The following is a 23,209-nucleotide window of genomic DNA, read 5'->3' as shown; positions in this document are numbered from 1 at the left end:
TATTGAAAGAGCTAAAATATACTATTTAAGCATAGCATGAGATGATTCTGACTGTTTTAAAATGAAAAAAGCTCTGGTCTAGTCTAGTATGGTTTAATGCAGGGCCATTAAAGGGGGGTGGGAGGAAGAGTAGCTGGGAAGGGGTTCAGGAAAGATTCTACTGGTGAATCAGTACCCTCGGTCTTCCTCATATCAGCTCTGAGTTCCCCTATCCACTGTCTCCTGTTGTCAGGGGTGAACCGGGCAAATCTGGTCAGAGGATTTCATTGGAACAGCCTCCTCCTGGGAAAGAGATTAGCAGCTTGCCTGCAGCAGTAAAAGTACAATTGATCTTTACCTTTATTACCAGAGAGTACCAAGAAGCAAGCTGAGCATTTCTCTTGGGTTGTTCCATGGTAAAAGAGAAAGGAATAAAAATGAAAGAAGGGAGGCAGCCTCTTGGAACATAAACACCAGTAGAGAACAAAAGAAAAAATATAATGGATTTATTGTTTGAGGAGTGGCATGAAGTGATTGCACACTATAGCACTTGTCGTAGAAGCCTTCCCCTGCCTCCGCGAATTGCATCTGTCTAAAAGAGACTGGAGGCAGTTGCATAGGGATAAGGGAATGCATTCTGCACATGCTCAGAGGCAGTGTTACTGTGTCTCATTGTAATGGTTAGTCCAAGCACAAATGGGGATGGCTTATGAACGCACTGTGGAGTACTTGCATATGGCAGTAAGGAAAACTGTTCCGCTCCCAAAGAGTATATTTATGTATTTGTTTGCTTGTTTATTGTTGAAGACTAACTGGAAAGAAGAGGACTGGAAAAACCATTGTGAATTTATATGTCAAGGAATGTGCTGTACTATGATGATGATGATGATGATGATGATGATGATGATGATGATGATGATGATGATGATGATGATGATAATACCTTTTATTTATATCCCGCCCTCCCCGCCGAGGCAGGCTCAGGGCAGCTCACAACATATAAATACAATGTACAATAAAACCATAATTCACAATAATTACAATTATATAAAACCATCATTAAATCATTAAATCAACTTGTATTAAAATTAACGTTATGGTGCTATGACTCAGATCTTCTATAAAATTCAGTGGCTAAAACATATCCAGCCAATCTTTCTTGGCTTGGTATTAAGTGAAGGCTATTTTAAAGAGGTAGGTCTTGCAGGCCCTGTGGAATTGGTCTATACACTGCAGGGCCCGCACCTCCTCCGGGAGTTGGTTCCACAATAGTGGAGCTGCAATGGAGAAGGCCCGATCCCGAGTAGTCTTCAATCTGGCCTCCCTTGGCCCAGGGATATTCAGCTGGTTCTTTCCAGCTGACCTCAGCGCTCTCTGGGGTTCGTATGGGGAGAGACGGTCCCTCAAGTAGGCAGGTCCTCGGCCATATAGGGCTTTAAAGGTAATAACCAGCACTTTGTAACGAACTCGGTACACCACTGGCAGCCAGTGCAGTCTGCACAGCCCTGGCCATATGTGCTCCCATCTTGGGAGTCCCAACAACAGCCTAGCCGCTGCGTTCTGCACTAGCTGCAGCCGCCAGGTTTGGCACAAGGGCAGCCCCAAATACTAACCAGGGGGGCAAGGAGATACATGCTTAAAAACAGATGGTCTTCACACTATGAAGTTTCCCTTTCTAGTTCCTTAAATCATGTTGGGGAGACAGATTGAAGCTGCTCAGTTGTGACAGGAAAGCACTCTGCACATGCACACACACACAGTGCTTCATGTCAAAGAGAAATATTTAGCTGATAAGTGACTGGAATGTTTAAAGCTGACATCCATAATGTTATTTGTAAACAAAGGCACTTGAGATGCCCCTTTTCTAAGAAATAAAGGCGAGGGGGGAAGTAGCGGCAGAGCTATTCTAATCTGGCATCTTGTATGTGCTGCTTGGAGTGTAAGGGGAGCCACAAGGAATTGTTGTGGGGGGTTCTGGCTTCATGTACTCATGCTACATTAAATGGCCAGAGGAGGGGGTCCAGCTCATTGAGAAACCTGCACCTTTTCACTCCTCTGACAGTTGAGCATTAAGACAGCATGCAGGTGTCAATCCTAGGTTGCAGCTTGGTGTTAATTTCTACATGGGATTTCTGTAATAAAATGGATAGTAAAGCGTTAATGGCTATGGTTGCCAGCCTCTAGGTGGGGCTTGGAGATCTCCCACTTTTACAACTGATCTCCAGCTGGCAAAGATCAGCTCCCCTGGAGAAAATGGCTGCTTTGAAGGATAGACTCTATGGCACTGTACTATGCTGAGGCCCCTTCCCAAACCCTAACCTCTCCTGGATCCACCCCCAAGTCTCCAGGTATTTTCCAACACTGACCCAGCAACCCTAATGGGAACCTGATTATGGGTGGAGGAAAAAACCACCTCCCTGGACTGTTCTCTTTTTCTTATTTTCAGTTACTGTGTTAGTCTAAAGTTAATTGCAGTAAAGTAATTGTGTTACATTCAGCAACTCATGTGAGTACAGCAATTTATTTCATAATCATCATGAGATCACAAAAGTTTCCCAAATCCCAACCAAAAATAGTAACCCTCTGTAAACTGTGTCATTCCCCCATGCCAGTAACAAGCAGTGATATGCCACAGAAGCAGAACAAAAATACACAAAATGACAGTGACATCACATCATGGATAGAACTGATAAATGTGCTTTAACATTTTTGGTGGAAGGCTCAGGTTGAGTGAGAAAGCCCAGTTTTATTCTTGATTCAATGGCTTTACCTGCTTCCAAGGCATACACGTGTTCTTTGTAGTGTACTAAAAAACAAAAGGGAAAGATGCCAAATCAAATCTGAAGCACAAGTACCTTTTATAATCATTCTGTTTTGTTTTGTTTTGTTTTGTTTTCAACTAATCTGTCATTTGGAACCATAATGCCTGGGAAATTAAGCACTAACTTTTCACTATTCTCCTTTTCTAGGAATTACTTGTTCACTAGTGTCAGACTTCAGTATTGCTTATACTCTCATAAACTGGTGTTGGTGAGCAAAATTAGTTAGTGGTTTATTCGTAATTTACTTCTGAGAGGCAATCTTACATTGTCTGATTATCTTGATCAATTATTAAGAGAGTATGGTGATTAAGCCATGCAAGATCACACAGAATCAAAAGCTAGCCCTCCCTTCATTTATATGTTCTTCAGAGCTGAGCTATTTTAGAAAAACAGTATTTTGTTCTGTTCTTGAGTTATAAGACCATTCTTTCTGGCAGAAGTTTAGTACATAAATATAACTCTTGACAGAGTTTTAGGCTTAGTCACACAATTTTGTATTGTTTTCATGAGAGCATCACTTAAAGTAGCACGTCTGTGTTTCAGTTCTATCCCATAATGTATATCAGTATCTATCTATACAGTAATTTTATCACATTGTGCTTTTATTTACATCCATGGGTTGTTATTTGCTGGAGGAGATGGTAAAACACAGAATGGTATCCCTGTGTCACTCAAAGTAGTTCTACTCAAAGCATCTGAAATTTCACCCTAAGCATATGTTGTAAATCAGGGTTTCTTAGTAGTTAAAAGTAGACATTTTGTACATAAACTGTAAAAAAAAATCTCCTTCGGTCAAGGAAAGTGCTATAAAGATACAGCTAATTTATAGTAGGTGCTATTAAGATACAGCTAATTTATAGTAGGGGTGGAATTCTAGCAGGAGCTCCTTTGCATATTAGGTCACATCCCCATGATGTAACCAATCCTCCAAGAGCTTACAAAAAAGAGCCTTGTAAGCTTCAGGAGGATTGCCTACAAAAGGGGTGTGTGGCCTAATATGCAAAGGAGGTCCTGTTAGAATTCCTTTGGTCGTGGAAAGTGCTATAAAGATACAGCTAATTTACAGTAGTTCCCAGAGGCGGAATTCTAGCAGGAGCTCCTTTGCATATTAGGTCATACCTCCATTATGTAGCCAATCCTCCAAGAGCTTGCAAAAAAGAGCCTTGTAAGCTCCAGGAGGATTGGCTACCTCAGGGGTGTATGCCCTAGTATGCAAAGGAGCTCCTGCTAGAATTCCACCCCTGGTAATCCCATAGAGTTTTCAAGACAAGAGATGAACAGAGAAGAGTTTTCAAGACAAGATTGTCACTGCTTGCCTCTGCATAGCAGAGCCAGTGTTGTGTAATGCTAAGAGTGTTGAACTAGTCCTGGAACACCCAGATTCAAATCCCGACTTGTGTCATGGAAGCTCACTGGGTGTCCTTGGACTAGTCACCCTCTCTTAGCCTAATCTACTTCATGGGGTTCTTGTGAGGATAAAATGGAGAAGAGGAGAACAATGTAAGCTGCTTTGGGTCCCCATTGGAGAGAAAGCTGGGGTATAAATTAATTAATTAAATAAAATAATAAATAAATAGCAATCCTGTACTTTCTCAGTGGTCTCCTAGCCAAGTACTAACCAGGGTCAACCCTGCACAGCAGCCAACCTTGGACTAGCCTGGGCCATCCAGGTCTTTTTTACCTTGAGGGAAAGTTTTAAGTTGCAATCCACTACCTCTATGACCAACCCCCAGCTTTTATGGCTTGCCACAAAATCCCACAACAAACAAGGGATTTTTCGAGCAATTGATAGGCCAGAATGCATGACTAGCATGGCACATATGACCCAATGGATATTGTTCAGATAACCGTGTCATACAACTAAATCTAGTGTTTTCATTTTATGGATAGAATCACACTACGCATTTGTAGCTTTTTATGCTATAAAGAGTACCTGGAACCACTTAATTGGTGTATTACTATGAATGTAAGGCCAGGTTTTCTCCCATCTATTCAGGCTGTGCTTTATTTTATTCTCCTCTCTATAAACATCTGGCTTTGGTGGCATACAAGTGTTCTTTGTAGTGTTCTTTGTAGTGTACCAAGGAACAAAAGGGAAAGATGCCAAATCAAATCAGAAGCACAAGTACCTTTTATAATCATTCTGTTTTGTTTTGTTTTGTTTTCAATTAATCTGTCATTTGGAACCATAATGACTGGCAGGACATGAAGCAGAAAGGCATTAAAAATAGCACAGAATTTTTCAAACTGATGACTAATGCCTACTATATCTGAGGTAACACAGAGAAATATTCAGCTTCTTAAGAATACCTAGAACAAAGTATGAGGCCAGTGGCACTTTAGCAACAAGTGTGTTAATATAAATATTAAAGCTAATACCTTGAATAAAACTTTGTTGGTCTTAAATGTGCCACTGGATTCAGACTTTGTTCTCCTGCTTCAGACCAACATGGTACCTAAAAAGGTAAAGGTAGTCCCCTGTGCAAGCACCAGTTGTTTCCGACTCTGGGGTGACGTCACATCATGACGGAATCATGTATCTGTTCTGCATGTCCTTTGCAATATTCTAAAGTTCCAGTCATTATAGGGTTAACACTGTGCCTGATTCCCTGTTGTCTCCATGACCTAGGAAGAAGATCCTGGCTGCTGTCAATCAAGATCTAGAAGCGGGGAAACTGGTTTGTTTGTTTGGTCAGTTAGTCAGGTGGCTTCCTTTGTTCAGGTAGAGAGTTCAAGGAGAAGGAGGAAGTATCCTCCATTAAGCATGTGTTCTTCAATGTGTTAGGATGTAGTTCTTAGTGTTCGTTGTTTTACCTCCCAGTACCCTTTCCCTGTAGTAATAAATATGTTTTTGCTTTCACGTTAAATGCCCCTCAAAGATTATTTGATCCAGTGATCCATCAAACTGTTTGAGATAAAGAAATAGAATTTCAAACAGAAAATTTTCTCCATCAGTTTTCATGGCAGACTTTTTACGGGGTGGTTTGCCATTGTCTTCCCCAGTCATTTACACTTTCCCCCCAGCAAGCTGGGTACTCATTTTACTGACCTCGGAAGGATGGAAGGCTGAGTCAACCTTGAGCCGGCTACCTGAACCCAGCTTCTGCCAGGATCGAACTCAGATTATGAGCAGAGCTTTGGACTGCAGTACTGCAGCTTACCACTCTGCACCACAGCACTCCTACATGCTACCTACCTGGATTTTAAAATATCTAGGTTATTTGTACATTTTAATCAGCTTCAATCATATTCAAAAATTACATATGTAGCCACAAATTAGAGATGGGGGTAAAAATGAGCCCATTGTGGGGGAGCAAGGCTTTGGAAAAGAAACAGAGAAATGAACCAAGAGAAGCCTCCCAAAATTTCTCCTCTTTGCCAGAGTCTGCAAAATCAGAAAGCTGCATTCTTTTTCCGTGCATTCATCACGGAAGTGAAAACCAAGAGAGAGATGTAGTATTCATTCTGATTCATACTAAGGCAGACTGTGAATGAAATGTCTGCAGTTCAATGAGGTCACAGGGCAGTAGTTGGTGGGTTTCTAACAACTTTGCATTTCTAGTTAATGTGCAAGCATTTGCACCAAAGGAAAGGAGACTTTATTTCATCCATAGTATGTTATTTGCAGACGAAAGCTTATACCCACAATTAAACTTTATTGGTCTTAAGGGTGCCACTGGACTCAAACTTTGTTCTATTGCTTCAGACCAACATGGCTACCCACCTGGGGTATATAATGTCATTTACAATTATTGGCAGAAAGAACCTGCATCCTTCTGCTAAAATGATGGGCAAGCCTGGCCCGAGCCCTTCCCACGCCCCAGGCAGCACAGCTCTGCCCGCCCTCATCCCCGCAGCTGCTGCAGGCGCTACTCGAGAGTAGGCTCCGCTCACTCGGAGCTTGCCGCAAGGTCTGTGGATGTTTTGAAGAAGAGACCTCTTGAGGAAGTTTCTTCCCCCTTGGAGCTGGTATGGCTGGGTGTCCTTGTAGCAAGTGCGGGGATGAGCAAAGCACAGGAGGGTTGGGCCGGCAGGCGTGGGGCTACTCGCGAGTAGCCCCATGCCTGCTGCCTACTCATGAGTAATGCCTACTCACAAGTAGCGCTGAGCTTCTTGGGCTGGGCAGGAACTGGCAGCGGTGGCAGGGTGAGCTTCGGGGGGGAGGGATGGAGCTGGCGGTGGCGGAAGGGCGAACTTGGGGGGTGGGAGGGAGCTGGCTGTATGGGTGGCAGGGCAATCTTTGGGGGTGAGCAGCAGCAGGGTGAGCTTCGGGGGGGGGGCGGGCAGGGCAGGAAGGATGGAGCTGGCAGGGGGACGGCAAATTAGGTGCACCAGTGTCAGACTCCGGAAAGTTTTACTGTTATGATATAAAGCTTCCTTACTTTGATGTGATGCTGTGTTCAAACTGCTGTGAGCTGCTTGATCTAAGCAACTCCATTTTCTAACATTTGTTACTAACCCCAAATAGAAACCTTGCATATCAAAGCTATTACTAACCCTGCTGTGAGTTCCTGTCCTTGGTACTAACAAATGCAACAGTCCTTTGAAGATAAAATGCCTCAGGGGCAGCTAGAAGCTGTTCCTGTGAGAAAGGGAACCACAGCGAGATAAGAAGGACCTAACTTGTGAAATGTATCACCATATTGTGGGAATGTAGTTTTGTTTAGAAAAGCCTTTGATGTACTCCTAGTTAAAATGTCTATGCTCCAAAGGGAGGGCATCAGTTCCAATGTATCCTTGCTCAGAACCTTTGGATTATCAAAATAAAGCCTTAACATTGTAACCAATGGAAGTCTGCTTACTTTGAAATTCCAACGTCTGACAACCAGGATGGGAGGAGCCCGATTCGGCGCCCCCTCACTCCCGGCGCCCTAGGCAACCGCCGAATTTGCCTAGTGAGAGAGTCAGCCCTGATGATGGGATAATCATCAAAGTAATGGATGCAGCCTCCTGAATGCTGCTAAAGAAGGTCTTCAGGTTGTCCTTTCTCTCTTTTAGAACTGGAGGGCTACAGTGCCTTTAAATCTAGGCAAAATAAAGCTGTTGTAGCACTGCTTATTATAATACAGAGCAGCACTCTACTGCTGTCTGCACGGGATGGTCTTAGCCAACAGGTAATGAGGCAGCTATTCCAGGCCCCATTCTGAGAGGCCCTCTGACCTACTATGGTCCCTGCAAGAAGGAAGAAAAAGAAGAGAAGGGCGGGCCCTGTCAAGGACTCTGGCAGTTGGCTTCTGGCAGCAGCAGCAACTCCCACCTACCTCACAAGGGTCATGGGCTATCTTTCACTTTGCCCTAGCTGGTAGCAGTGGGGTGGCAGTGATTCAGAGGGCCCATCCTGAATTTTTGCCTGAGGTATCAGAATCTCTAAGACTGCTCCTGTCTGTGCTGACATTTATAGATTGCTACTGCCCTGTGGCAATTGCTGTTTCTCTCAGGTTGAGCAGGCCAATGGCTGTACTTTCCAGGTATGGAACTGGAAATATACAGGTGCCTCGTTGGAAGCCTTTGCAGAAAGACAAAAGAGGTTTGTAGTAAGTCCAACTCTGCTGTGCTTTTGAAGGAATGGACAGCACTGCACATAAATTAGAATTACTCCATTATACCCTATGTATGTGAGATAATAAACCAGCTGTGCCAATAATCAAGAGGGAGGATGATAGTTTCATTTATTAAAGCAATATAAATAGGCCACTGAGAGTTAAGCTTCTTAGCAGGCAAAATAATAACTAGTTAACTGTAGAACAAAAAGGTTAAGAGTTTATTGCAGAATGAGAAGTATCCAGCCAGCATATGAGAATTGTCTCTACTTGAAGCCATATCTCATCAGGAGTCATAGAAGGCAAAGTCTTGTCTAGAACTAAAAGAAAAGAAGCCAAAAGGATATGTCTCCTTGTGGCAGAAAAAGAAAAACCAATGTATCCTAAAATTGTTTTGGAAGAAGTGCATAAATACTTTGTGTTAGGGTTGCCAGGTCTGTGTTGGAAAATACCTGAGGACTTTGGGGGTGGATCCAGTAGAGGGCAGGGTTACAATGCCATAGAGTCCACCCTTCAAAGCAGCCATTTTCTCCAGGGGAACTGATCTCTGCCAGATGGAGATCAGTTGTAAAAGCAGGAGATCTTCAGGCCCCATATGGAGGCTGGTAACCCTTGTTGTTCAGTCGCACAGTCGAGTCCGACTCTTTGCAACCCCATGAACCAAGTCATGCCAGGCCCTCCTGTCTTCCACTCTACTATGTGTGAAATTAAAATGTAAGTACACAGTTCTTGTTGAGTGCATTTATAAAATCCAAATACTTTTTAAAAAAATATTACAAACCTAGATCCACTTACAGTGCAATTCTGAACAGAATAACACCTTTCTAAATACATTGAAATCAACAGTGCTTAGATATGCAGTATAATTCACAGATTTTAAAAAACTTTCTAGGGTGGCCAGATCGTCCCGGTTGCCCGGGAAAGTCCCGATTCTGGCCCCCAATTCCCGCCTCCCGGACTGGCTATACCGGGACCATTAGAGATCCCGGTTTATCCAGCGGGGAGCCGGCGGGCCGCGCGTGCGGTCGGGGAAGGCGGCGAGTGAGGGACCAAGCGTCCCTGCACGTGCGCACGGTGGTGTGGCGGGCTCTGCGCATGCGCGAGGCCAGAAGAGTGGGCGGCGTAGGGCCTGCCACACCGCCGTGCGCACGCGCAGGGACGCTCGGTCCCTCACTTGCCGCCTTCCCCGACCGCGCGCGCGGCCCGCCGGCCCTCTTGCAAAATGAGCCCCCTTGAGGCTTATGGCGGCAGGGCTCGGGGGAAGTGAGCTAGACTGCTGTTCTTTTGAGGGGTTATAGAGTGTTTCGAGCCCGTCCCTGTGGCATTGGTCCCATCGTTGTGGGACCCAGGGGGCCAGCGCAGCGGCCTGCTGAAGCAGCCTGTCGGTCACTTCCGGGTTCCTGTCCTGCATCTTGACCTGTGTTATTAGTGACAGGCTGCTTCGGCGGGCCGCTGCAGCGGCCCCCTGGGTCCCACAACGATGGGACCGATGCCACAGGGACGGGCTCGAAACACTCTATAACCCCTCAAAAGAACAGCAGTCTAGCTCGCTTCCCCCGAGCCCTGCCGCCATAAGCCTCAAGGGGGCTCATTTTGCGGCATCTCCCGGCGGGAGGGTGGCACCCGCACGGGACACATATCAAATGAAAGAGGTGGCGCGGGGGAAATGATGTCACAGGAAGTGATGTCACTTCCTGTTTCCGCCGGTGGCATCCCGTCGCCGGAAGTGACGTCGCCGGAAGTCCCGTTGCCGGAAGTGACGTCACTTCCTGTTTCCGGCGGCGGAAATTCCTTCCCCCCTCAAGGTGTCCCTTGAGGGACATTCCTTCCCCCCTCAAGGTGTCCCTGGCTGGCCTGCAGATATTATGGCCACCCTATTTTATATCCCACTTTTCTTTCTTAGGGGGACCTAAAAGCAGCTCACATCATCCTTTCCCCTCCACCTTATCTTTATAACAACAACCTTGTCATGGAGATTAGGCTGAGAGATCGTGAGGGGCCCAGGGTCACCCGGTGAGCATCTATAGCAAAAGGGGTATTCAGACCTAATGTCCCAGGTCCTAGCCCAAAATTCAGTTCACCACACCATACCAGCTCTGCTAAAATATTTCTTCCAGAGTAAGATAGTAAAAAACTACTAACTATAAACCTTTAGCTTAGCAAATTTTATAAGATATGTAGAATTCGTTACACTGTAGCCATAGCAAAGTGTGGGTTGTTTGTGCCAAGCACAAACTTGCTTGATTGTTGCATTTAAACCAAGGTCTCCACAACAGAAAGTTAGATTGCTGTGCCTTGGCTCCCAAACTGTGAATTTTTTCCTTGATTTCTTGTCATTCTGGCATAAACCAATACTTATTTTTCTTCACACTAATTTATAATAAATCAACAGGATCCATTTTTTGAGAAACTTTAATAGACTCTTCTTAGTATGTTGTATTGTATCATAACCCTTTATTGACTTCAGTTAATTCTTTCATGCTTCAGACTGCTTATTCCTTAATTACTTTATTTACCCCCACTTTCTTGCAATTTTTGTTTAGCTTCACCATATGAAACAGATATTAGAATCTCAGACTTCTTTGGCATCTGTTATGTTACCTAAGCCATTCAAGTCCCTGACACAGAGGATCAGACCAGATTTACGATACCAGGCCTGTTTGCTCAGCTCTTCCTCTTTTCCTCCCTCCCTTATGCAGTTTTCTGGATAGATATGAGGGAAAATATTTTCATTCTTTTCATGGCATCTGAAGAAGTGAGCTCTAATGCATGAAAGTTCTTGCAGAAATAAATACTGGTAGTTTTTAAAAATGCCACTTTTGTTTCTCTCTCTCTCTCTCTCGGCTTGGCTTCGCGAACGAAGATTTAAGAAGGGTGCAATTGTCCACGTTTGCTGCAGGCTCGCTGGTGGCTGACAAGACCAATGTGGGACAGGCAGGTCCGGCCACAGCGGCTGCAGGGAAAAGTCTGATTTAGGGTTGGTCCTGTAGCAGTGCGATTCTTCCTCAATCTCCTTTTGTCCTCAAGACCAGCTATGCGTGTGTTCTCAAAGGAAGAGACAGCCTGGTGGATGGTGTGCCTCCATGCTTTGCGATCTGAGGCTAGGTCAGACCACTGGTGATGGTTGATGTGACAGGTGCTAAGGGATTTCTTCAAGGAGTCCTTGTACCTCTTCTTTGGTGCCCCTCTATTTCGATGGCCGGTGGAGAGTTCGCCATACAGGGCAATCTTGGGAAGGCGGTGGTTTTCCATCCTAGAAATATGCCCTGCCCAGCGCAGCTGCGTCTTCAACAGCAGTGCCTCGATGCTGGTAACCTCTGCCCGCTTGAGGACTTCAGTGTTGGTCACAAAGTCACTCCAGTGGATGTTGAGGATGGTGCGAAGGCAGCGCTGATGAAAGCGCTCAAGGAGTCGCAGGTGATGACGGTATAAAACCCACGATTCGGAGCCATAGATGAGGGTTGTCATCACAACCGCTTTGTAAACATTGATCTTTGTGCCTTTTTTCAGATGCTTGTTGCTCCACACTCTTTTGTGCAGTCGGCCAAATGCACGGTTTGCCTTTGCCAGCCTGTTGTCAATCTCCTTGTCGATCTTGGCATCTGAGGAGATGATGCACCCCAGGTAGCTGAACTGCTGGACTGTCTTCAGAACTGATTCACCCACAGTGATGCAGGGAGGGTGATAATCTTCCTGGGGTGCAGGCTGGTGGAGAACTTCTGTCTTCTTCAGACTAACTTCTAGGCCGAATAGCTTGGCAGCCTCTGCAAAGCAGGACGTCATATGCTGCAGAGCTGATACCGAGTGGGAGACGAGTGCAGCATCATCAGCAAACAGTAGCTCTCGGATGAGTTTTTCCATTGTCTTGGAGTGTGCCTTTAGTCGCCTCAGGTTGAACAGGCTGCCATCGGTGCGATAGCGGATGTAGACACCATCGTCCTCATCTAGATCTACTGCGGCTCTTTGAAGCATCATGCTAAAGAAGATCGTAAAGAGAGTTGGCGCGAGAACGCAGCCTTGCTTTACACCTGTGCCTATTGGGAAGGGCTCCGAGAGGTCGTTGCAGTGTCTGACTTGGCCTCGCTGGTCTTCGTGTAGCTGGATGATCATGCTGAGGAACCTTGGGGGACATCCTAAACGTTCCAAGATTTGCCACAGGCCTTTCCTGCTAACGGTATCGAAAGCTTTGGTAAGGTCGACAAAAGTCACATACAGACCCTTGTTCTGTTCCCTGCATTTCTCTTGGAGCTGCCTGAGAACAAATACCATGTCGGTGGTGCTCCTGTTAGCTCTGAAGCCGCACTGGCTCTCTGGGAGGAGTTCTTCTGCAATGGTGGGCACCAGTCTGTTCAGGACTAAAAAAGAAAGACTAAATCCTCTGAAATGTTCCTTGGGCAATTTGTTTATTTCTATATTTTTGTGACAGGATTCAAAAAGAAATAAACTTCTTTCATGTTGATTGAACATCTATGGTTAAATTGGTATATATTAACTTTCCAGAATTTAGGTTATGTCAACCAAAATTAAACACTATGATGTCCAGTGAAAGTGCAGTGAAAGAAAGATATGCAATGTGACTGGGAAAAAATGCTTCATTTTTACCAGGTCACACCCTTAATAAGTAACAGCAACCAGGATCCAAAGGGATACTGGTAAATATCTTGTTTTGATTCTAAGCATGCTTACAGGAATTAACAGCTTCCCTTTACAACTACACCTCTGGCCCTAGGCCATGTTGCATTCCACTTCAGAAAAGCATCTCCAACTTCCAAGAGTGGCTTTTTGAAGATATGATGAGTATGCTGCATTTGGCAGAGGGACCTGAAAAGTCCCAGTCTGTAAATGGATTTACAGGTTATTTGCCCTGTGTTCATTGACTTCCCAAGGTTTAACTGGTTTTTCTCTTATCTTTCTCAAACTTGCTTAGCTGCAAAGTTTAGGGGAAGAGTAAAGCATGGATGGCTGCCATGGAAGTTTGCATTTTCCTGCCCACAAAACAGCCATTTTCTTTAACCCTGTCCATTTGACAGCCATTTCCTTCACCTGCTGTTTGGGGGGAGTGGTTAAGTGGCAATTGAGACATACTATATTGATGTAACAGGATAACACAGTGTCTCCAGCTCTGTGAACACGCAGCTTCCATTTTTTAAAAAACAAATCTTTAGCCCCTTTTGTTGCAGATATGCCTTTCCCTTTATGTCTCTACAATGAAAGAGACTAAAGAATTTTTAAATGAAATCTGTGAATTCAAATAACTTGATACTCACATTGTGTTGACATTATAGCAATACTAAGAGTAAGACCCATTGTGGAGAAAAATACAATGGGCTCTAGAAAGATACAGTGGGCGAGTGCCTTCCTTTTGCTATCTTCCCACCCACCTGAGTGAAGGCATTCACTCTGCCCACCCCCCACCTCAAGGAGAACTGATTTCTGCCATCCGGAGAGCAGTAGTAATTCTGAGTGGTCTCCAGCCCTCACCTGGAGATTGGCAACAGTGGTTCCCAGGAGTAAACGACTGATTTAGGGGTGGAGTCTAAGGCATTGTACCTGTCTGGGTTCCCACCCCTCCTCAAACCCACCTTCTCCAGGCTCCACCCCTCAAATCACCAGGAATTTCCCAACCTGGACCTGGCAACTGAAGTCACACTGGCTGTCATGGGGGGAGGGGCTGCTGCTGAACAGAAGCAAACAGCCTGCTCTGGTTAAGTCATGCCAGTCAGGTGGCATCAAGTCACCCAGAGGGTGCTTCCAGGGCTAGGGTACCAGGGCTAGGTTGACGATCTCCTGGGATCACAACTGAACTCCAGACAGCTCTTCTCCCAGTCCTGGAGAAAAGAACTGTTTTGGAGGGTGGACTCTATGGTATTATATTCAGTGAAGGCCTCTCCCTTCCCAAACTCTGGTTTCCTTAGACTCTACAACAAAATCTCCAGGAATTGCCCAACAACCTGGAGCTGGCAGCTGTAGTCAGGAGTAGACCCAAGGAATTCTGTTGCAAAAGGCAAATTAGGCCTTGAAAGGGCCTCCTCCCACCACCCACCACCTTGTCAGAAGCAGACCCCTGATCCCGCAAGGTAAGTTTTGTGCACTCAGAGTGTCAGCAGGCTCTCAGTGTCTCATGCAGAGTTTTTTAAGGACATGGCAGGGATTGATCTTGCAAGGTTCTGCATGGCAAGCAGACACTATATCACTGAGCCACAGCCCTTGCTGTTGTCATCCCTCTGGACTCATTAACAGCCTGCCAGTGTCAGTTGCAGAGAATGTGAAGGTATTTTCTCTCTATAGCAAGACAGGAATTGTAAAGGATAATGGTTATTTGAATTATTAATGGGATTTTGTGCAGAGGCTGGTGATGTTGTGTGTTTCCCCCCACCCGCACAGTATCCTGGCTGTGCAATGCATTGTTGAAAGCTGCCCCCACCACCACCACCATGGCCTGGCTCCATCCCTGAGGTGCAGCCCCTTCCTGTGTCATGCAAGGTAAAGCATTTCTCAACAGAGGCCAACTCTCTCCCTCCTCAGCACAAAATCCTTGCTGGGCAATCCAGCACAATAGTGAAACCCCTCCACGCACACACACACACACCTGGCTGACACAGACATTAGTGGCTCCAACAGTGCTGTGTACCTTGATAGAGGTTGGGTCAGCGAGGAGTTGTCAGGATGTGTCAGAAGAAACCTTTTGGAGGTGTTGTGTGCAATGTTCCCTCTAAACTGTGGAGTCTTGTGAGCAAAAATTCTACTTTGTGAGCTACTGGCATTAAAGTTGTGAGCTATTGCATAAATTAGTTTGCTATGGGACCATTTTTCCTGGGCTAAGAAAAAATGTGTGAGCTGGAAGCTAAAAAAACACCTGTGAGCTAGCTCACACTAATTCAACTTAAAGGGAACATTGGTTGTGTGCTGTCAAGGGGTCAGGAGAAGGCTTTTGCTATGGGAGCTCTGAGGCCGTGTCAGAGGTGGATGTATAGGATCTGGGCTGTGAGCACAGCCTTAGGAGGGCAGAGGAGGGTGATTGGTGATGCCTGAACTTGGGAAGCAGTTCAGAGTGAGCGGCAGCCTGGTGGGCTGTTTTGTGGGCCTTGCAGGGGGAGTCAGAGTGGTGTTGGTGGCATTTGTGAGAGAGATAAGGGCTGGACGCTGTTGTCAGCTGCTTGTGTGGGCCATTTAGGGGACAGCCAAGGTACTCACTGAACTGGAGGCTATTTATGAGGGCTCAGGACAGCAGTAGCCACTCTGACTTGGCTTAAGGCCATTGGTGGGGGGTGGGCTGTTCGCTGTTGTTGGCTGACAGAGCCAGGTAGCCATCGGCAGGCTGGAGGCAGTTCAGGATGGTGCAGAACAGCAAGAGCCATTTTTGAGGGCTTCTGAAGGAGAGTAGCTCCAAAGTGTCTGAGATGCCTATCAGAGGCAAGAGTGTATGTGAGGGTTTGGCAGTTGTTTCCAACATTCTGGGGCTGATGTGGGTGGGTGACAGGGGAATGAGCTGATAGGTGTACAGAGGTGTGAAGTGACAGGTGATAGGCCAATGATTGTTGAAGGTCAGGTTTCAACCAATGGTAGAGCTCTATTTTGCCAATACTGCTACAGTTTTATTATTAAGGATAATGATAATCAATTGCTGATTTTAAAAAAGACTTGGTCGCCTAGGGGAGAGGAGATGGCTGCTGCTGAGGGACTAGAGCAGAACTGCTAGGAAACCTGCCACATGAACAACTTGTTGCCACTGCACTGTATCAATAACCACAACAGCCAAAGAGTGGAAACCACCCTGACGAGAAATTGTTGTTAAATTCAACTAGCCAGAGTAGTCTTGTCATTGCATAACATGATTTTAGGGTCTTTTTGAACTTTAGGGCCTTTTTATTTTACTTTTCTTTTCTCGCTTAAGATCAAAGCTGATTTTCCCAGTTAACAGAAGGAAGGGTACTTAAATACACTGAACAAGCAGCTGACAACCAGCTTCCCTTGACACCGTTGGTGAGGGGGGAACATTTGGTGGAAAGGTAGCAAAGGATACATCAGTTTCAAAGGATCTTAGAGGGAATCATTCTTGACAGATATGAGGACAATATAATTGCTCAAGATGAACAGATTTTCTTTTATCCTGATAAATCACTTTTGGATAAAAAAGAGTGGAACGACAGGTGCAAAAGAATGGCATGAGTCTGTTTCTGGAGTATTTACATAATTTTATATAAAGGAGCACTGAAGTGTGAAGTGTAAAATGAATGTGTTGAATTCTGAGAAAGCACATATTACAGAAATCAACTTAATACTCACTCCCCAGCTATGAAGTTACTTAACATTTCATGAAATACATTTTGCGTCTTGAAAGGGGGGCATTGATTTTTATTCGCAAAATGCTGAGTGGGCCCTTCGAAGGAAGCGGAAGACACAGGACAATTACTAGCCATTTGCCTCTTTTATGCAAGGAGGTTCATGCAGCTGCATCATGAATGCTTTGTGCATGAAATTGCCAATGGGGGCACCTCTTCAGGACATCACAGATGCTAGATGAAAATGATAGGCCAAGATAGCTTGCCGTACTCATCCCTGAAGTCTGTGGCCTTTGGGATTCAAAAGGTCTTGGAATTGTGTGGCATTCAAGGCATATTGATGGAAGCTCATCATAATAAACAGGATCTTGAAACATCTGTATTGTGTCACTGACCGTACCACCAGCTGTGATGACGTCATAAATGGTCACTGTGCTTATTTATTTTTGACTAAAATATTTATGCATTGCCTTTCCTCTTGACTTGAGGCAGCTTATGCACAGTTGAATTTTGTGTGGAAATGTCACAAAAAGTATCTTGCATTTCATGGCCCCTCCTTAACCCATGGTTCACAAGCGGGGCGGGGTCCCTTATACTCTGTGGATATGTGTATCTACAGACTGAGGTTTCACATCATGCATCTGATAAAGTGAGCTTTGACCTTGAAAAAAATGCTTCAATAAATCTGTTAGCCTTTAAGATAACACCAGGCTGCTTTTTCTTAATTATTTTAATTGCAATTTTAATAGGGTCTCACTATATTTTAATCTGATTGATTTGTTATTCTAAGTTGCTATGGGAGCCAGGTTGGCTGAAAAATGGAGTTTATATGTATGAAAGAAATAAAAAGAGATGTGTGAAGAGAATATCTCACATCAAACAACACAGGTAGATATTTCAGATCACCTGAAATCAAAACTTTTTGGAGTCAAGAGCTTTTCCACACTAATTTATCACTTGACTACTATAGTATCAAGCAGTGACTTTCATGCAAAGGCAGTCAAATCCACATGTTCTCAGATCCAAGGCAGAAGAGTCATTCTGCTCATTTAGCAGTGCATGTGTGAACTGGACTGTGTATAGAGAGATCAAGTGGTGAAAGACTGGTTAGATGTCCATTAGTGAGATGGAACTATCATTTCTATTGCAGGTGCCACAAAGGACTTTTTTAACCTTAATAGTTTAATTTCATTTTTAAAATATACACTTCTTGTATCTGCAGTATGCCATGGTAATCAGCATAATTTATATTAACTTCTTTGCCTTTTACAAATGCCATGACATATACCATTGAGTACGGATATGCTACAAGAGCCATGGCACGCACCAGTCTTTTTTTCCTGGTGCCAAATTTGTTTCCCTAAAGCAAAGAGCCACTCTTGGTGTTTATCCATTTCACTGGAGCAAGAGGTGCTTCAGAAGAGCTCAGGAGGCATCTCCTTTGTGTCTACAAGAAACACCCATTCAAGAGGATGATGAACTTGGAACCTCCTAACATTTTTTAAAATTCCCCATGTTTTGTAGTAGGATCCATTTTGTTCTGGCACCTGCTACCAGTTCTCAAAATTTCAAACAAGCCCACAGGGAGTCCTGTCATGTAACCACACAATTTTCTGACATGGGAATGGGCACATACACTCCCCAGAAGAAGAATACAGGTGTTATAGTTGTCTTTGATAATTTAATTATGAAGGCCAATCAATCATGTTTAACTTCAAAATAGCATGTAGTTAACATAACAGTATGATACATGTCTACCTGAAAATTTACCGAGCACTGGAATCGACAAAGTAACTGTTCTCTACATTAACCTAATCTACAGGTGAAACAAATCCTTCAGTAGAGATGTTCCTATCCTGACATATGAAAATGAACTAAAATACATTATTGTCATCTTTATTTTGCTGATGATGGCAAGCACCCATATCTGAGTTACTGTACCGCTATCTGCTGTGTTTGAGGTGACTAACAGTATCATGTAAACATGGATGAAATTAGTCCTTAACAGATTGCTCAGATATTTGAAGCCCATTCTCACCCATGCTGGGCCACCACTTACAACAACTTTACCAGAATGGTGTAATCCTGTAGCCAGATTGCTAACTAGCCCTAGAGCATATGGGGTAAGTACACAAATTGTGTGGGTGTGTTGCATTAGTTTGTGGAGCTACTAAAATGATTTTTTAATAGAAGATATGAAATAGTTTGCAGCTTTCCCTCAACAGAAGCTTATTCCTGCCAGGTCAACCTAATATTGGTTTCTGAACCTAAAAGACCTTGCTTGACTTCAAGCCACATGAAGAGCCTGTGTTCCATTTCTGGGCCAGTTCACATTAACATATGATACTGATTAGCTTCATGTAGAATTAAGCACATGAGTGCTTCAGTACATACAGACCTCACAACTCAACTAACATCAATGTACTATTGCAAAGCTGCTCAGCTTTACAATATTGCATTCTCCTCCCCTCAGAAAGAATTGACTGTTGTATTGGCCTGATAAAAGAAGTAGAAAACATGGAAATCAACTCTTTATTTTTCTGGTGTCTTCCTAAGCTAGGGTCTGATTTAAAATACCGTAAGCCCTAATCATGGATGTTATACTCACTGTTTGGGAACAACAAATAAACAAATTATAACCTGGATACAGAACTCTGTTCATATTCCACTGGGTTCATTTGGGCATGATACAAAACCAGAATTCAGATATACCTACGCCTCAAAAATATACCCCAAGTTAGCATTTTGACTCAGCTCTCAGAATTTCAGAAGTAATGAAAAGTTACCACCTGGAATATCAGCACCGGTTTCAGGACTGGGGAGAGGAGGTAGCTCCCAAAGTCTTACAAAGGTTTCCAAAGACCTAAGAAGCCTTTTGAAGCTACTTACTCCACAGGCACTGGACCAAGCCTTGAAAGAATGCAGGCAGGCCAGGTAGCCAATCCTTGCCAGTTGTTGCAAATTGGGTGGGCTCTAACATGAGAAGAACCAGCCACTGCAATGAAGACTTTACCGGCAAGATGTATCCTGCAGCTGCCTCTTTCTTTTTCCTTTTAAAAAAACTGAAAGGCCCATGAGGGCTGGTAGTTTGACTATGTTTAATAATTAACAACTGAGGATGTCCTCCTGAAATTCCAGCATAATGCCCTGCAGAAAAACCCAAACCAAAATGGTAATTTTTGAAGTACACACCCTTAATACCAACCATAGCTGTTGGGAGAGGTAGGGAAAGAATAAAGATAAAACCACCATTTGTTGAGGCAAAGCAGTGTATGATAATCTGCAAGCAGAATCCAGGTTTTGCAAAATAACCATAGTTAAAATTCACCACATTTCCACATTATGTCTGAGGCAAGCCAGTGGGCACATGCAGATCTTGTGCTTGCCAGTTCACTTGAATGGAAAGAATAATTTCATGTACAAACCTCTCAGACCACAGGAAGCTGCCTTATCCAGCGAAATGAATGGGAAGACCCTTTGCATGCATGGGAAGACCCTCTCTGCACACATCCAGACTTTTGCACAAAATGGGTTTGGGTGCATGCAGTGGGGCTAAGTTTGATGTAGCTCCGCATAAGATTATTTATGGTGAAATTTTAATCAATTTTAACCATCTTAAAAGGGTGTTCATTGTCCAGACAGAGCCTAAGGGTGAGGCTTTAAATTCCTAGATAGTCCTTTTCCCTTTTTCTGTTAAAATAAGACAAACTTATCTGATACAGGAATTCGATAAACTGTCCAAATCAGATCCAACCCAACCTAATGAGGACAGTACAAAGCCATCTTGTGAGACTTTTGTTTTTCATTGATGAGTAACATTTGTTTCTTTTTTCCTAAAAATAAATATAGGAGCAACTGAAGGATGATGATATGGACTTTATTGTCAATAACGATGAACTGGCAATAAATTGTGCAACCTCAGACTCTTCTCCAATGCCAGCCCAGAGCTCAGCAGATGCATCCCACCCTCTGAGCAAAGAAAACATTTATGAAGGGGATCTTGGCTTAGGAGGATATGAACTCAAATCTGAACCTTCTCCATGGGAATCCTCAGCCTGAAGTTCAATGAAAATATATATGACAAGCAGCACAAGAAGGAATGCAAGCCATGCTTATTCTGCAGAGTTAACAAGAAGCTTGAAAATGTATTAAGGGCGCAAACTGAAAAGAAGTACAACTTTGCTGAATCTGTCCCTGAAGCCTGGAGCAATGAGAATGTATTACTATCCTATACATTATGCAGCTAAAGTTAATTTTTCTGACAGTGGGCATTTTTAATAATGGAATTATTGCCTGCCAATGTCATATGCACTCATAAGGCTGGGACCTATGATTCTCTTCTTCTACCCTGGATCCCATACCTTTCTCCCAGTAAGTCTTCCTTCAACAGAGAAAGACTTCCTCCAATGAAGAATGTTTGCCAGTGAAAGAAAACTTTTCTCCAGCAGATGAAGCTTTTCATGGCTGCAGGATGTCTTTCTCAGTTGGAGAAAGATTTGGCAGAGGGGAGTGATAGGATCCAACCCAAATTCTCTGATCAGGCATTATTCCCGCCGGTCTAATCTCACATAAGATATGTACACAGGTCTTTGTATGTTTTTCTTCTAATTCATTCAGTAGAGGGAAGGATACGAATTCATCTGGCTACTCCATGCTCCAAATAGTGTCTGTGGCATGAAATGGATGGTTCTTTGATAGAAGCTGATGGGTTTCTTTTCCCATCACCATCACAGAGCATTAGGATTCTTTCAGCCTGTGGCGTTTTACTGATAAAGGGTTAATAATATAGTGCACACAAAAGAAGACCCTAGGCATTGATATATGAGCTGCTGAGGCCTAAACAGATCAATAAGAGAGGCACTTGATATTATTATTGTGATTGAGCATGATTGCTGGTGTAGACAGCAATTATGCTTTCTTCACCAATCCATTTGTCGCCTTTCCTGTGCAGTAGCTTCATGATGCAAAGTTGCGTGCTGACATTGAGCAATTTTTCATTGGATTCTAATGTTCAGTTATTACTTATGGAATCTGTGTGAAGAGAGAGAGAGAGAGAGATCATGCATTCAATTATAAGGTAAGGTATGTAAAATCTTTTGTTCACATTCTAGCAACTTAGTGAAGAATGGAACAGTCCTAGACAGTCTTAGATGCATGACCATTCTGCACTTAGCATGGAGAAAAGGTTATCTGAATCATCCATCATGAGCACATAAACATTGTTGCTCATTAGGATGTGGTGGAGCTCTAAATACTCCATTCCTAAACATCTCTAAGCCCATTGACTTCCATGGGCTTAGAAGGATATAAATCTGCTGAAAGAACAACTTGTGCTTCTGAAGAACTATTTGAATGGCCTACTAGTGGCATGCACTGAACAATATGGACTGAGAGCAATAGATAGGATGGTTATTGTTAAATACATGCTGTGGATAATATTGTTAGATGTCTTTCTGGACAGACTCTGGTACTTTGGAAAGGTCAGAGATGGACAGTGGGTGCGTTTGCCCGCCTGGCAAGTCAATTCATACTTGCACCTATGAACTGCAGCCTTACATATTATGATCAGTATTGGGAGGGATGCTAGAGGGATGGTGATCCACAACAGCTGCAATGTGAATCAGTACAGGAACTGCCAACTAGGGAATGAGGCCTCCATATGACAGCGTACAGTTCTCCACAGTACAGTTTTCTCCCTTTCCTGTGGTTACATTTGTTGTATCTGGTTGTGCATTTCTTCCAGTATTAAGAAGATCATCCAACATCTGCAAATGGTTGGCTCCTCTGGGACTCTAGGGACATGTGGTTTTGTTTCTATTCTCATAGATCCTTTATCTGTTTCAATGGGGGGACGGATCTTGTCCCACATGTATCTGTATGACTCATAACTAAGTGTAAATTTGTTCTGCATATGTCTGTTGTGTTAAATTCTGAACGGTATCCTGGCTTATCAAATATATTTACACAAATTTTCCAATTGCCTTTGTATCACAGCTAGTGGACAGAAAGGGTAGGGGGGCAGGAACTTTCAGAAACATCAGATAGATTGTATCTGCTGTTGAGAGCCCTAAGTATTAATCTATATGCTTTTTGTACATATACATTTCTTTAACAAGATAAGAGAAAGTAGAGATGTCTATCCAAACTGAAATCTTTTCAGTGCAGACAGAGTAAGTTAGGTAGATGTATTCTATGGCATCCCACAAATAATCACCTACTCATAACACTCCAACATAGACTAGGGGTGGCCAAACTATGGCTCAGGAGCCACATGTGGCTCTTGAAGCCTTCACCATCCCATTCTCTGGCTTAGCAAGGCATTTATTTCTTTATTTATGGTTTGATTTTAAAAAAAACAAGCCAGCCAACGACTTGGGGAATGCATTCAAAGTTAAAGTTGCTTCCTTGCCACCTCTCCCTCCCTCCTCCATCTCATTCCTTCACTCCTTTCTTCCTGCTCTCAAACATCTGGTGTTCATGTTTATTCTATGTGGCTCTAAGTTTTGCCACCCCTGGACTAGACTTCATAGATTTAAAGTCTGTAAAGCAGACTGAAGCAGTTTGTCATTAGCACTCCATTCTTATA

At 43.8% G+C, this 23,209-nt stretch overlaps 1 protein-coding gene across 1 annotated transcript in view; it reads left to right on the top strand.

Moving 5' to 3' along the window:
* SLC9A9 (solute carrier family 9 member A9) overlaps positions 1-22,600 on the top strand; it is a 464,704-nt gene extending 442,104 nt beyond the window's left edge. Inside the window, exons 15-16 of the mRNA XM_060242307.1 lie at positions 18,641-18,746; positions 20,473-22,600. Coding sequence (XP_060098290.1) covers positions 18,641-18,746; positions 20,473-20,682 — 316 coding nt within the window. The 3' untranslated portion in view covers positions 20,683-22,600. The remainder of the gene's footprint in view (positions 1-18,640; positions 18,747-20,472) is intronic.
* The last annotated feature ends 609 nt before the right edge of the window (positions 22,601-23,209 follow it).

The sequence above is a fragment of the Heteronotia binoei genome, chromosome 6, assembly GCF_032191835.1.
Source record: "Heteronotia binoei isolate CCM8104 ecotype False Entrance Well chromosome 6, APGP_CSIRO_Hbin_v1, whole genome shotgun sequence".
Lineage (NCBI taxonomy): Eukaryota > Metazoa > Chordata > Lepidosauria > Squamata > Gekkonidae > Heteronotia > Heteronotia binoei.
Note: the sequence above shows the minus strand (reverse complement) of the source record. Positions and strands in the feature narration are given on the sequence as shown.